The sequence below is a fragment of the Chiloscyllium punctatum genome, chromosome 48 (assembly GCF_047496795.1).
Source record: "Chiloscyllium punctatum isolate Juve2018m chromosome 48, sChiPun1.3, whole genome shotgun sequence".
Lineage (NCBI taxonomy): Eukaryota > Metazoa > Chordata > Chondrichthyes > Orectolobiformes > Hemiscylliidae > Chiloscyllium > Chiloscyllium punctatum.
In genome coordinates this window covers 40,341,086-40,355,569 of record NC_092786.1, presented here as the reverse complement: position 1 = coordinate 40,355,569, position 14,484 = coordinate 40,341,086, and the positions used below count along the sequence as shown (strand labels likewise).

The 14,484-nt window shown below is 38.9% G+C and overlaps 1 protein-coding gene across 2 annotated transcripts in view; it reads right to left on the bottom strand.

The window, feature by feature from the left end:
• Positions 1 to 350: 350 nt before the first annotated feature.
• Positions 351 to 14,484, bottom strand: part of LOC140468916 (ubiquitin carboxyl-terminal hydrolase MINDY-2-like) — a 59,666-nt gene continuing 45,532 nt past the window's right edge. Inside the window, exons 7-9 of one of the 2 annotated variants that reach the window (XM_072565019.1) lie at positions 13,721 to 13,894; positions 6,454 to 6,630; positions 351 to 4,331 (exon numbers count right to left, since the gene is read on the bottom strand). In XM_072565019.1, coding sequence (XP_072421120.1) covers positions 4,221 to 4,331; positions 6,454 to 6,630; positions 13,721 to 13,894 — 462 coding nt within the window. In that variant the 3' untranslated portion in view covers positions 351 to 4,220. The remainder of the gene's footprint in view (positions 4,332 to 6,453; positions 6,631 to 13,720; positions 13,895 to 14,484) is intronic. The other variant, XM_072565020.1, reaches the window with a different exon arrangement.

Below are 14,484 nucleotides of genomic sequence, written 5' to 3'. Positions count from 1 at the left end.
AAGCATGTTTATTATCCCAAATTCAGAATGGTGTGCTGCCAATTCAATGTAAAGGGCAGAATTGGAAGATAAAGAATTCTTTAGGCCAAAGTGCATATATATTTTTTAAAAACCACCATAGGACATGAAACCAGAAAACTGATTTCAGGTTTTTTTAAAAATCCATAGTAACAGCCTCATACTCATGAGCCTCAAAGTATTAAGCCATTAAATACACAACTTCGGCTCCATATTAATTCTATCTCATGCTTATTTGAAACACTTCAAAATACTTAATACATTAAAGTCATAAATAGTTGCGATTGTTCAAAAAAAAGGTAGTTATATTAAAATAATTCCAAACACAAATATCATTGCAAGAAATGTGTTTTTATTTTAGTTTAATGTTTTACCAATTTTAACAGCCTTCTGCAACAACAGAAGTCTTTGCACTAACTGGTACGAAATAAATTAAAGACATTTGACCAAAGTTGAATGCTCCAATGTAACATGATTCCAGTAATGTTTCACTTGTAAAACTGCAAATAAAGCCACATTTTACTTTTTTTGATGGTTTTCTAGGCACTAATGGGTGTACAGTTCAGCTGAAAAAGCTGATTTGGTCACAGTATACCATTTCCTAAAATTTCTTGCACAAATTTACAAGAGACTATTCGGATACCACTCACTGCTTAGCATTTCGTGCTCAATCTATGCCAAACACAGTAAAAAGCTCTGTAATGAGATATGGGCTAATAGATTTATTTGTCAGTTTTAAGGTGTAAACATCAATAACTCGACAATTATAATGTGGGCAGTGATTTTGAACAACTTTGACACCCAAATCCCCAAACTACTATGTTCCATGTCAGTATTAATGTGTTAAACATTTTCATTGTTATTTTTCCTGTTTGCAAATGTGATGTGCTTCCTATTTTAAGATTTAAAAAACCTAGAAATTCCATTACCAAAATATTCCTCAATTGCTCCTCCAGGATGTTCAGAAGATAACTTAGTATATTGCAAATCAACAAAGTACATACAAAGCATAAAATGTAACATTGTAGGTTTACCCAATAAAGTGGAACTTGAGAATTATGATGGCACCATGTACTGCTGTCTTCAAATTTTTCCAAACTGGATGGGGTAACAAGATGCAGACAATATGAATTAGCTATATTCTCAACCTTCAGTTAACACCAAAAACATGAACAAGAAAGTCTCCGTTCCATAGAAAGTTTCTCTTTGCAATTACTTCTTAATGTGCCAAGTGCCAATTAAGGTTTTTTTTGTGCCACTTAAAGAAAGACAGGAGATTGTCAAAACTCACATAGTCCACACCAACAAGTTTATAACACCTTATGGCAGTATGCTACATAGATGTTTGGTCACAAAACAAATGGAATTTAATGTTTAGTAATCAAAAACTACCGAAAGGAAAATCACTCCTGAAAGTGCAGGACTTGCAAGAATACAAGCATACAAAAAACAAGTTATTATGGTAGCTGTAATCCAGAAGAAACTTACAAGAAATTACATAGAGCAGACTTGAAAACACATCTTTCACAATGTGTATTTTAAAAAAAATTTACAAGTATTTTGATAAAAGATAAGTCTCAAAGACCCTGAAATGAACTGAAAAGTACAAAAGCTACTGAAAGTAACACTGTTCTACACTTGGCTTTTCCATTACTACTGATAGTCAAATACACACACGATGTTGCTAACTTTAATGTGCATTATTGTGATAGAAAAATGACATAACCCTCGACCCATAGGTGCTGTAAGAGATTAAATCTCCAAGAAAATGAGGTTGACATGGTTAAAATGTCTTGTCAGTGTTTTTATGTATTACTAGAAATGGCAACATCTAGCTTCCTCAGAAATGAAAAGGTTTGGTCAATTTTGAGCTTCCTTGCACCAAATTTCAGCAGAGCATTCAGACCCAGTATTCTGAATAAGATTCACAAAGTTTGCTTTGCAGAATTGCTTAATTGTAACCATTCCCTATAAATGAGCACAGAACAAACTGATATTTAAAGTACATTTGGTCCAGGAGGTGACATTTAGCATAGTTCTTAGCTGTCTTTATGCAGAGCATTAAAAATATTAAAAAGTCAATTGCACATATTGGATTATTATTTAAGGTACTGCATATACCCGTAAGCAGAGTTGCACTTGATACACAAGACTCTCACCTCACTCTCCACTGCAAGACCACTGCAATTCTGTTACAGATTCTAAATTTTGAACACAGTTACCCAATTTTACAATGGACTCTGAAGAGGTTATTATTGGTGGGCAGTTGTACAGCACTTTCAGTACCAGTCTGGTTTAGGTATTTAATATCTGTTCTTGAAAAATTTACATCAAAACCTCGCGTGGAAATGCTAGTCTAGGACTGCAAATAATTAGATCTATACATATTTGATTTTCTGGTGCTTTTAATATCAATATATTTTAATGAGGCAAATACAAGTTTACAATAGAATGGGTGAACAGTTACTGCAGGACCTATAAAATTATCATGCATTACAGATGTCAGCTAATCCACAACACAGCCAGGCAATTCAAAGCAATTCCCTCAAACAATCAAAGCAATTCCCTCAAACAATCTTGTTCACTATACCTATTCTAGGTAAAACACTTCCTAATGCAAGGAAGTTTCTAAGTGCAACACGATTCCTTCAAAAACCATTTTAAAAAATGCTTGGGTTGCCCACCTCGAAATAATTTAAAATGATTTCATAATGAATAAATATTTATGTCTAAGTAAACAGGTTTAATGTTTTTATTTTCTCCCCCCTCTCAGTTGCCAAAGGGTTGCAACATGTCTCCTTTTTATGTAAAACTGCTTCAAGCACACTTAACTGAGGGTGCCCTTTTAGAGGTATTCAAATAAATAAACTGGTCCATGTATTAAAATCCACAAAAACAGCTACATTATTATAAGGATGATCATAATCTAAGCCAACCTCAACAGTATAAAAATGAACTTTCAGACAGTATTCCTTCAAACTTCACCATCAACAATTTAGTGTTTGCATGTTCCAGTAACCATGTCCCAACGAACAATACATGCACAACATCTTACCATCATATTAAATGTATCATACAGACCGCAAGGAATAAAGTTATGTTTCTATCATCATGTTATAATTTCACCATTTGGATATTGGTCCCATTTAGAAACCTAACTTAGCTACTGCCTATGGGCTTGACTAATATTTGACCAAATAATTTTGAAGGCATTAATCTGTTATTGGAAAGAATGCTGATGTTCATGTATTGTGCTGGTCGAAAAACATTGCGCGGAACACAAGGTTTCAACCATGTTTTGGGCCTTCCACATCTCATTAATAAGCTTACAATTTTATTGTCAATTTAAAACACTATCTTAGTGAAAATACAGAGTATATTCACTCATGATTTTGTTTGCTAACTTGCTGATACCTTACATTCCTCATCACTGCTTTCACACATTTCCACACGTGATTTTTTTGAAAAAAATTCAAATTCCTTCAAAACAAAAAGCACATTCATTCAGTTAAAGAAAACTTGAAGCAAGAGATACCACTATTAAATGTTAACCTGTCTTTTTGTATTCCTTCAGATTAATATGGCTCAAAATAAAACCAGCTCATGGAAAAATAACTGTCAATTGGACAAAATATTGTTCAACTTCTCCATGTGTATCCTCTCAAAATTTGTGTCAGCATATCTTAAACAAGCCATTGCATGAAAGACCATTTTTATTTGTTTTGTCTTTGTTTTCTGTAATTCACTGGGCTGATCAGTTCTAGTAGCACTTAATGAAAGCTAAAATAAAAATCTAGCTATTGTCACTTATTGTGAGCATTAAACTAAACATACTGTGAAACTGCCATTGTCCTGTAATAAAATTGAGGCAGTATTAGCCAAGATAGCTTATTAGCTGATTGCATTAATTAATTTAGTGATATTGAAAACAAGCATTGTGATTTCACTGTTAACACATAAAGGTGCTTCTTGTATGTTCTGAACAATGATTTATGTCAAATGAAATGTAACTGCTTCAATCAATGCCATAGAAACTCCATTGTGAATATAGTGCATTGTGCAACATTGAACAAAGTTTGGCCGACTGTAGTAAAGAAGTCATCCCTTCGCTTCTCAAAGTGTGAACAATTCGGGATCAGGCACAGGCGGCATATCATCTTTAAAGGGTTATGCACTTAGTTCCTGGTAAACTCCAACCTCCATCACAAGAGAATGCATTTGTCCTTTTCTTTTTCCTTTGTTTCCTTACGCTGTTTCCGTTCAGTGCCCGCAGGTTGTTTGCCAGCAGTTGCTGCCTGTGATTGTTGACCTTCCTGGAATTTTAGAGGAACATGTACAGCATAAGTTTGAAATCACAACAAATAAATGATGAACAGGAACAGTAATTTTAGGACAACACTGCACCTGAATCTACAAAAGCAGGGTTTAACTGCTACTGTAGCTGAGCTTTCGAACTTCTACACCTTACATTTTGCACTTCTTGGAAAACAGATCTTCCAGCCCATGAAAGCATTCTGAAGATGTTAACTGTTTCGACCTCCACAGATGCTACCAGGTCGGAGTTTGTCCAACATTGATTTTGTTTCATTGAAAGAATGTTGCTATTTGACAGATAACGTGCATGATAATTATGGAGAACCCAGTGATCAAAATGACTTTCCAAGAGAAGAGAAGAAGTTAAAAATAATTCTTAAAATAACAATATTCCTTCAACGGGAGCCATTACATGATGTGAGCCAATTAAAATGGATGATCTACACAGGGATCCCACAGTGAGACAAACCTTTCAGAATATGTCTGGGGAGTGTGCACAGAAGTGCTTGGAACAAAAATCTAAGGCAACTCTAGCACAATAAGTGTTTGCGCAGAAGATTGGGAGGGATAGAAGAAAGAAAGCTAATATTCATGTAATAGGTCAGTTAGAACTTTCATTTTGAGGATTTCCTATACTTACTTAGAATAATGCACATTGTGAATCAATTGCAATTTATTTATTGTAAAACATGTTCTGCAAAATTATGCTTGATTATCTAGCTCTTCAGCACTTGGCTGTGTATTCCACAATACTGTCAGGTGATGTAGTTCACTTCCTCTGTGCTCCGTAACTTTTATATTTGGTCAAAGCTATGTATGTGTAAAAGGCTGCAAGATTATCTTCCACTTAATTTACCTTTTCCTTTACATTAAGACAAAAGATTAGAAGAATATTTAGCCCTCCCATTAATCGTTTGATTAATTCCATCAAAAAACAAGTTAGATTAAAAGCTAGTTGGAAATAGGACCAAAGGTTATTAAACTAGAGTGAAGCATAAAATAAATCATTTAATTGTTCTGTTAAGCACAATGATCCATAGTATTGACTGGGCAGGATCAAATGGAGAGATGTGGAGATGGTTCGATAGTTTGAAGTCATTTGGTTAACTTTACGAGGAAAGGTGATGCAGAAACTTCCATCAGAAGGTTGTGAGAGAATTGAATTCAGAGTAGGTAAGCAGGTTACCCTCTGTAGAAGTGGCATTGGTATGATTCAGAGGTCTTTTTCAATCTGTTTTAATGAAATTATACAGAGTCTGACACTTTAGTTTCTGAGAAGAAATATGCATTTTAATTAAGTTATAATCCTGTGAAATATCAAAACAAGTCATCAGTCTGCAACACTGAAAAAGTTTAAAAATTAAAAAGCAATTTTCTCAGAAGTTGATGACATTCACCATGGTACACATTAGTACACTGAAGAATTCAGCACAACCTTGCACTTTCCAATGCAGAAGCCCTACTCTCAACACTAATGGTTATACAAACACCGATTTTGAAGAGATGCAAAATTAAAAGTCAAGTTTTGTTGTCTATCACGAAGTGGTTTGTTTACAAATAGCTAAAGTAAACAACGTTGAAATATCTTGCGTAATCCTCCATCACTCAGCCGATGCAGAATCATGATGGATTACTTAAGGGCTTGATAGAAGAGGCAAAAAAGTTATTACTAATGCATGCTGCAAGCTTGCTGACCTGCCCTGTTTTTATCCTCAAGTCTTTTGATCCTTAGAATGTGAATCAAGATTTTTTCCCAATAATTTGTTCAGAGACACACAATTTTGGGCTGACAATTTCATCAACGTTCCTCCTTATACATTCACATATTTTAAATTTTGGTCTTTTTTTTTGGAAAACTCTTCACCTCCATGAATAATTGTCCACACCAATATCTAACTAACTTCATAATCTTCAAATTCAAACAAAACGTCTTTTTGAAGAAATAAACCTGATTTCCTTAATCCTTCGCAAAATGTTGGGAAATTTTATGGAGTCAAGTTTGCTGCTTACCTATGCAATCATACAAGAGCAACAATATCCTTCCTTAAGTGACCAGAATTGCTCAAAGTTGTTCAAAGCATTCAATGTCAAACTGCTTTCCATTTGGTAACATTTCATTACCTGGCTTTGAGCTGCAGCTGCCTGTTCCTGTTCATGATAGAACTGGGATGCTCGTCTGTCTTCTTCTTCCTGCAGTTTTTTTGCTAGTTCCAGATCACTAATTCCTTCAGGAATCTGCTCCCAGGATAAGTCCTGGCTTTGCTGCTCCTGCTGTAAGGACAAGGCCATCAGATAGTCCTGAGAGAAGAAATAACGTCCAATCAGGAAATCCCTAGATGAGGGATCAGTCATTACCCTTGAAATGCATGTACAGTTCGAGTGAGAAGATAAAACTTGACATAAAATTTTCAAAACTTGGAAGAATTTTTGTACATTGGATATTTTACATGATTTCAAAGTCACTTGTTAATGTTAAAATACAATAAAACAAGAATTTGACAATGCTTTCATTTGTACAGTTTTCTCATTAACACAGATTTTATACTTGGATCAGAATCCTTTTCACGTTTAAGCTTTGATCAGTTAGCTGAATGGGCACAATGGTTCTGGATGTGCTGAAGTATTCAGATGGCTACTACTTATAAAACCACAGCATGATCAGGCTGGAATTTCGGTAATCATTAAATGCAAAAACTGAAGGTACCAGTTGTCAAATTAATTCTTCCAAGGCATGGTGGGCAATTTCACTAAGATGGAGCACCACACACATGCACAAAATCAAATCACATCAGTATCCCTACGATGGGTAGTGGGTTACTGCAAGTACTCTTCTAGAACATTTCCTTGGACCTCCCTTGCATTAATGGAGTTTTTAAATTAAAAATTTGACTGGGAATCTTACATTAAAGCTGTTAACTTTATTATTTAATCAATTTGAGTACGACATAATAAATGTCAAAATAAAGACAGAACACCAGAGGAACAACTGGTCTTGCAGCATCTTTAAACGGTGTTAACGTTTCAAGTCCAGTGACCCTTCTTCAGAACCAAAGATAGCTGGCAAAGGGTGACATTTATACTGATGATGGGGTTGGTAGAGAGAAGAGTGAATAGAGTGCATACAGACAGAGCCCAGAGAGAGAGAGAGAGAGAGGGAAAGGATAGGCAAACAGAGAGATAGCTGATAAGCCAAGAGAGAGAAATGCTAACGAGAAATGTGAATAGTTGAAAATGGAACTTCTGCCTCAGCACTTTGCAAACTTCAGGATTCAACAATAAGCTTAACAATTTCAAAGCATGAGCCTCCTCCTCCGACACCCTCTGTTCCTGTGGTATATCCGAGCACAACCAAATCATTTCCAAACGTGTTCCTTGTCACCCTACCTAACATTTTTTTCTCTCTCAGTTTATCAGCTATCTCTTTGTGGTACAACTACAAATCAGGATTCAAGCTGTAGAATTATGATGAAAGTTGTTTGTGCATGTGTGGTGACAGCTCTAAGCCACAAAGTTGAATGGTGGTCCATCAAAATAGCACCACAATGTAGAGTATCCAATGGCACATGAATAATGTGCCTGAAGGACATTTAGTTAAATGTACTCAAGTTGCCTTAGAGCTGTACTGATTTCTGTTTTATATCAAGACCTCTTTGTGATCAACTCTTATGGTGGCGGTGTACCACCTCAATGCTGTACAATTGATCAGAGCAATGCTATTACCACGCTAGGTTTCAGGTCTACAAGCAGTTCAACGAAAACCTTTTAACTCAAGAGCACAGGAACACAATTTCACTCAAATGATTGATGCTTAGATTCCTCACCAGCTTTCTTAGATTTTCCTGACTGAAATTTACCAATAAATCCTTTTATCTCTTTCTCCCATGCACACAACTTGCCTCCATTACTCGTCATCTCAATTACTCTATGTGGTGGAAAATTCTACACATGGTACTCAATTTGGCAGCTTTCACAGCAAGTTTTATTTTCTGAATATTGCCAAATAGCATTCTCAATTCTATTATAAAAATGGCACATGTACACATTTTACTGATAGGATTGTAGGATACTAAATTCAAGAAAGGCTCTGTATAAAAATAAGACTGGAATATTTCCAAGGACAGGAAACACAATCCCATCGATTTGTACATTAACATGTCAAAAATAATTTTGCAACAAACACAAATCTCAGTGCGCTCATCACTAAGTTGCAGGATAAGTGATGTCAGAAATTTAATGGTGCAGAATCTATAGACTGGTAAGCGTGATGTCGGTGTTGGGCAAGTTGTTGGAGGAAATCCTGAAGGACAGAATTTACATGCATTTGGAAAGGCAAAGACTGATTAGAGATAGTCAGCTGATAGTGAGATGTGATTTTCTATGTGCACAAACTTGATTGAGTTTTCTGAAGTAATGAAGAGGATTGATGATGGCAAAGCAGTAGACATGATCTATATGGACCTCAGTAACATGTTTGACAAGGTTCCTCGTGGTAGACTTGTTCACAAGGTTAGGATAACAGGATCTTGATCAGATGGGCCGAGAACATTAGGGGAGGACAAGAACATTACAGGGCAGTACAGGCACTTCGGCCCTTGGTGTTGCACTGACCTGTGGAACCAATCTGAAGCCCATCTAACTTACCTAACCAATTCCATTCTCGTCAATATGCCGATCCGTAAAGTTGGTGGGCCACTATTGTTCCATGCCCCTACTACACTCCAAGTCAAAAAACTACCTCTGACATCTGACCTATATCCAGCACCCCTCAATTTAAAGCTATGCCCCCTTGTGCTAGCCATCACCATCCCAGGAAAAAGGCTCTCACTGTCCACCCAAACTGACCCTCTGATTATCTTATATGTCTCCTCTAAGTCACCTCTCAACCTTCTTCTCTCTAACAAAAACAGTCTCAAGTCAGTCAACCTTGCCTCACAAGATTAGATTAGATTCCCTAGTGTGGAAACCAGCCCCTACCGACCCTCCAAAGAGTAACCTACCCAGACCAATTTCCCTCTAATGCACCTAACACTATGGACAATTTTGCATGGCCAATTCACCTAACCCGCCCATTATCTTCCATCCGTACCAGGCAACATCCTAGTAAATATCCTGTGGACCGTTTCCAAAGCTTCCAATCCTTCCTATAATGTGGTGACCAGAACTGCACGCAATACTCCAAGTGCGGCTGCACCAGAGTTTTGTACAGCTGCATGACCTCGTGGTTCCAAAACTCGATCCCACTAATAATGAAAGCTAACACAATGTATGCCTTCTGAACAACCCTATCAACCTGGGCAGCAACTTTGAGGGATCTATGTACATGGACAGAGAGATCTCTCTGCTCATCTACACAGCCAGGAATCTGACTATTCTCCCAGTACTCTGCATTCCTGTTACTCCTTCCAAAGTGAATCACCTCACACTTTTCTGCATTAAACTCCATTTGCCACCTCTCAGCCCAACTCTGCAGCTTATCTATGTTCCCCTCTAACCTATAACATCCTTTGACACTATCCACAACTCCACTGACCTTAGTGTCATCCACAAATTTACTAGGAAAAAGTGAGGACTGCAGATGCTGGAGATTAGAGCTGGAAATGTGTTGCTGGAAAAGCACAGCAGGTCAGGTAGCATCCAAGGAGTAGGAGAATCGACGTTTCGGGACTGAAGAAGGGCTCATGCCCGAAATGTCGATTCTCCTGCATCTTGGATGCTGCCTGACCTGCTGCGCTTTTCCAGCAACACAAATTTACTAACCCATCATTCTATGCCCTCATCCAAGTTGTTTACAAAAATGACAAACAGCAGTGGACCCAAAAGAGGTCATTGCGGTACACCACTAACAACTGAACTCCAGGATGAACATTTCCCATCAACCACCACCCTCTGTCTTCTTTCAGCTCGACAATTTTTGATCCAAACCGCTAAATCACCCTCAATCCCATGTCTTCGTATTTTGTGCAGTAGCTTACCATGGGGAACCTTATCAAATTACTGAATATTACTGAAATCCATATACATTAATGGCTTTACCCTCATCCACCTGTTTGGTCACCTTCTCAAATAATTAATTAAGGTTTGCGAGGCATGACCTACCCTTCAAAAAACCGTATTGACCATCCCGAATCAAATTATTCTTTTTGAGATGATTACAAACCCTATCTCTTATAACTTTTCCAACATTTTGCACAACTGAAGTAAGGCTCACTGGTCTATAATTACCAGGGTTGTCTCTAATCCCCTTCTTGAACAAGAGGGCAACATTTGCTATCCTCCAATCTTCTGGTACAATTCCTGTAGACAATGACAACACAAAGATCAAAGCCAAAGGCTCTGCAATCTTCTCCCTGGCTTCCCAGAGAATCCTAGGACAAATCTCACTTGACCAAGGATATTTGTCTATTTTCACACTTTCCAGAATTGTTAACATCTCCTCCTTGTGAACCTCAATCCGATCTCATCAAGTAGCCTTGTTTCTCACTATTTCCCTCGACAACATCGTCTTTTTCCAATGTGAATACTGATGAAAAATATTCATTTAGCACCTCTCCTATCTCCTCTGAATCCACGCACAACTTCCCATTACTGTCCTTGATTGGCTCTAATCTTACTCGTCATTCTTTTATCCCTTATAGAAAGCTCGAGGGTTTTCCCTTAACAACTTCTCATGTCTCCTCCTCGCTCAGCTTAGCTCTCTCCTTAGGTCTTTCCTGGCAACCCTATAACTCTCAAGCACCCGAACTGAGCCTTCACATCTCATTCTAACGTGAGCCGCCTTCTTCCTCTTGACAAGAGATTCAACTTCCTTTGTAAACCACAGCTCCTGCGTTCGACAACTTCCTCCTTGTCTGACAGTTACATACTTATCAAGGACACATAATAGCTGTTCCTTGAATAAGCTCCACATTTCTATTCTGCCCATCCCCGCAGTTTCCCTCCCCATTCTATGCATCCAAAACCTTGTCAAACATATCATGATTATCTTTCCCCAGCTGTAGCTCTTGCCCTCCAGTGTATGCCTATCCCTTTCCATCGCTAAAGTAAACATAACTGAATTGTGGTCACTATCACCAAGTGCTCACCGACCTCCAAATCTAACATCTGGCCGGGTCCATTACCCAGCATTAAATCTAATGTGGCCTCGCCCCTTGTTGGCCTGTCTACATACTATGTCAGGAAACCGTCCTGCACATGTTGGACAAAAACTGACCCATCTAAAGTACTTGAGCTATAGTATTCCCAGTCAATATTTGGAAAGTTGAAATCCCCCATAACAATTACCCTATCACTTCCGCTCCTGTCGAGAATCATCTGTGTTATCCTTTCCTCTACATCTCTGGAACTATTTGGAGGCCATAAAAAATTCCCAACAGGGTGACCTCTCCTTTCCAGTTCCAATTTCCGCCCATACTACCTCAGTAAACGAGTCCTCAAATGTCCTTTCTGCAGCCATAACACTGTCCTTGACTGCCAAATACCACACCTCTAACGCTTTTACCATCTTCTTTATTCTTAGTGAAACATCTAAATCTAGGAACCTGCAACAACCATTCCTGTCCCTGCTCTACCCATGTCTCTGAAATTGCCACAGCATCAAAATTCCAGGTACCAACCCATGCTGCAAGTTCACCCACCTTATTCCGGATGTTCTGGCATTGAAATAGACATACCTCAAACCAACGTTTCGCTTGCTGTGCCCTCTTGCGACCCTGAAACCTTATTTCAGATCTCCCTACTCTCAACCTCCTCTATACTCGAACAATAATTTAGGTTCCCACCCCCCTGCTAAATTAGTTTAAACCCACCCGAAGAACATGATCAAATTTCACCTCCAGGCTATTGGTACCCCTCTGGTTCAGGTGATGACCATCCTGTTTGTAGAGGTCCCACCTACTTCAGAAAGGCCTCCAATTATCCAGGAATCCAAAACCCTCCCTCCTGCACCATCCCTATAGCCAAGCGTTCAACTTCCCTGTTTCCCTATTCTTCTCCTCACTAGCACGTGTAACAGGCAACAATCCAGAGATAACAACTCTGTTGTTCTAGCTTTAAGCTCCCGCCCTAGCTCCCTGAATTTCTGCCTTAAATCCCAACCCCTTTTCCTACCTATGTCATTGGTGCCTACGTGGATCACGACTTGAGGCTACTCCCCCTCCCCCGAAAGGATCCCGAAAACATTGTCAGAGACATCACGAACCCTGGCACCTAGGAGGCAGCACACCGACTGTGAGACTCTTGTTCCCACAGAACCTCCGATTGTCCTCCTAACTATGGAGCCCCCAGTGACTAATGCAAATCACTAATACATTTTATGGTAAGGTCTTGGGGAGTGTTGCTGAACAAAAAGATCTTGGAGTGCAGATTCATTATTCATTGAAAGTGGAGTTGAAGGTGGGTAGAATAGTGAAGGTAGCATTTGGTATGCTTTTCTTTATTGGTCAGAGCATTGAGTATAAGAGTTGGAAGGTCATGCTGAGGCTGTACAGGGTAGTGGTGAGACCACTCTTGAAATGCTGTGTGCAATTCTGGCCTCCCACTTATTGGAAGGATGTTGTGAAACATTAAAGAGTTCAAAAAATATTTACAAGGATGTTGCCAGAGTTGGAAGGTTTGAGCTATAGGGAGAGGCTGAATAGGCTGGAGTTGTTTTCCCTGGAGCGTTGGAGGCTGCGGGGTGACCTTATACAAGTTTATGAAATTATGAGCAGCATGGACAAGGTCAACAGACAAGGTCTTTTTCCTGGGGTGGGCAAGCCCAAAACTAGAGGGCATAAGTTAAAGGTGAGAAGGGAAATATTTAAAAAGGAACACACAGAGGGTGGTGCGTGTATGGAATGAGCTGCCAAAGGAAGTTGTGGAGGCTGGTACAATTACAACATTTAAAAGATATCTGGATGGGTATATGAATAGGAAAGGTTTGGAGGGGTTTGGGCCAAGTGTTGGCAAATGGGACCAGATTACTTTAGGATATCTGGTCGATATGAATGACTTGGACTGAAGGGTCTGTTTTTGTGTTGTACACCTCTATGATAGAAGCTAAAGTTTCAGTAAAACACTATGTTCGGTTATCTCCTTCAGCTTCAAATGTTGCACATGCCTTTGCCAATAAGTTTCACCTTTACTTCAACTGCACCACTGGCCAGTCAGCTAGAATACTCTGGTAGTTTGGAACCTTTGCCTCATCCCTGTTATCCTGCTACCTTTGTTTCATTTCAAGACAATTTTTATCAAACACATCTTTGGCTCCCTAGTGAGAGAGATTTTCCTTCAACTTCGTGATCATTTCTTTTGCTTTTCCTCAATGTTAAGTACGAAGGTCAAAATGCTGCATCATTAATCATGCATAGTCAAATTAGCTAGTAACAGACATTGCTGTTCTTTAGTTTACCTGATCTATTTGATCCTGCTGTCCTTTGTACACAGTTTCTGGGTCAGATGGAGGTCTCAGGTGAAATTCAGAGTCACAGAAATTGCCATCTCCGTCCACATTGTGTAAACTCTCCCAGACCACCTTCTCCTCTGTCAGAAAGCCCTGGTCTGTCACCAGTAGATACAGCTGGCCCTAATACGTTAAAAAGATGAAACATGAATTCAACTTCATTTCAGTCAGATTTCTTTCTGAACAAATTGATAAAAAAAGGTGAAATTTATGGCATTGAATAATAATAGCCCATAGGATTTCCAAACACTGGAAAAAATGTACATCTTGGGACATCACCAGCATTCTGAATAAATTCAAGAACTGTTGCTTGTGTAAATGAAGCTACTTTTGAAAGTAAATCTAGCTGACAGAGTAACATTGCTATTGGATGAGGAGACATTCCACTCCCAAGCATCCCAGATGCCCACCTATTTTGAACAACATGCTTTTCCCTGTCTTCCAGACAACCCTCTACCACAACTCCTCCATTCCCTGCTCCACTGCTCGAAAATCCCCCCACCCCAAAACACAATAAAGACAGGGTCCACATATTTACCACCTCATTAGTCTCCACATCCAATGCATCATCCTTAAGCACTTCTGCTAACTCCAACTCGACCCGTCACGAAGAACATCTTCCCCTCCGCATCCCCCTCGGCCTTCTATAAGGACAGTGCCCTTCACCCAATCCCACGTTCGTGCCACTCTCCCCATCGAACCCCCCCAAACTC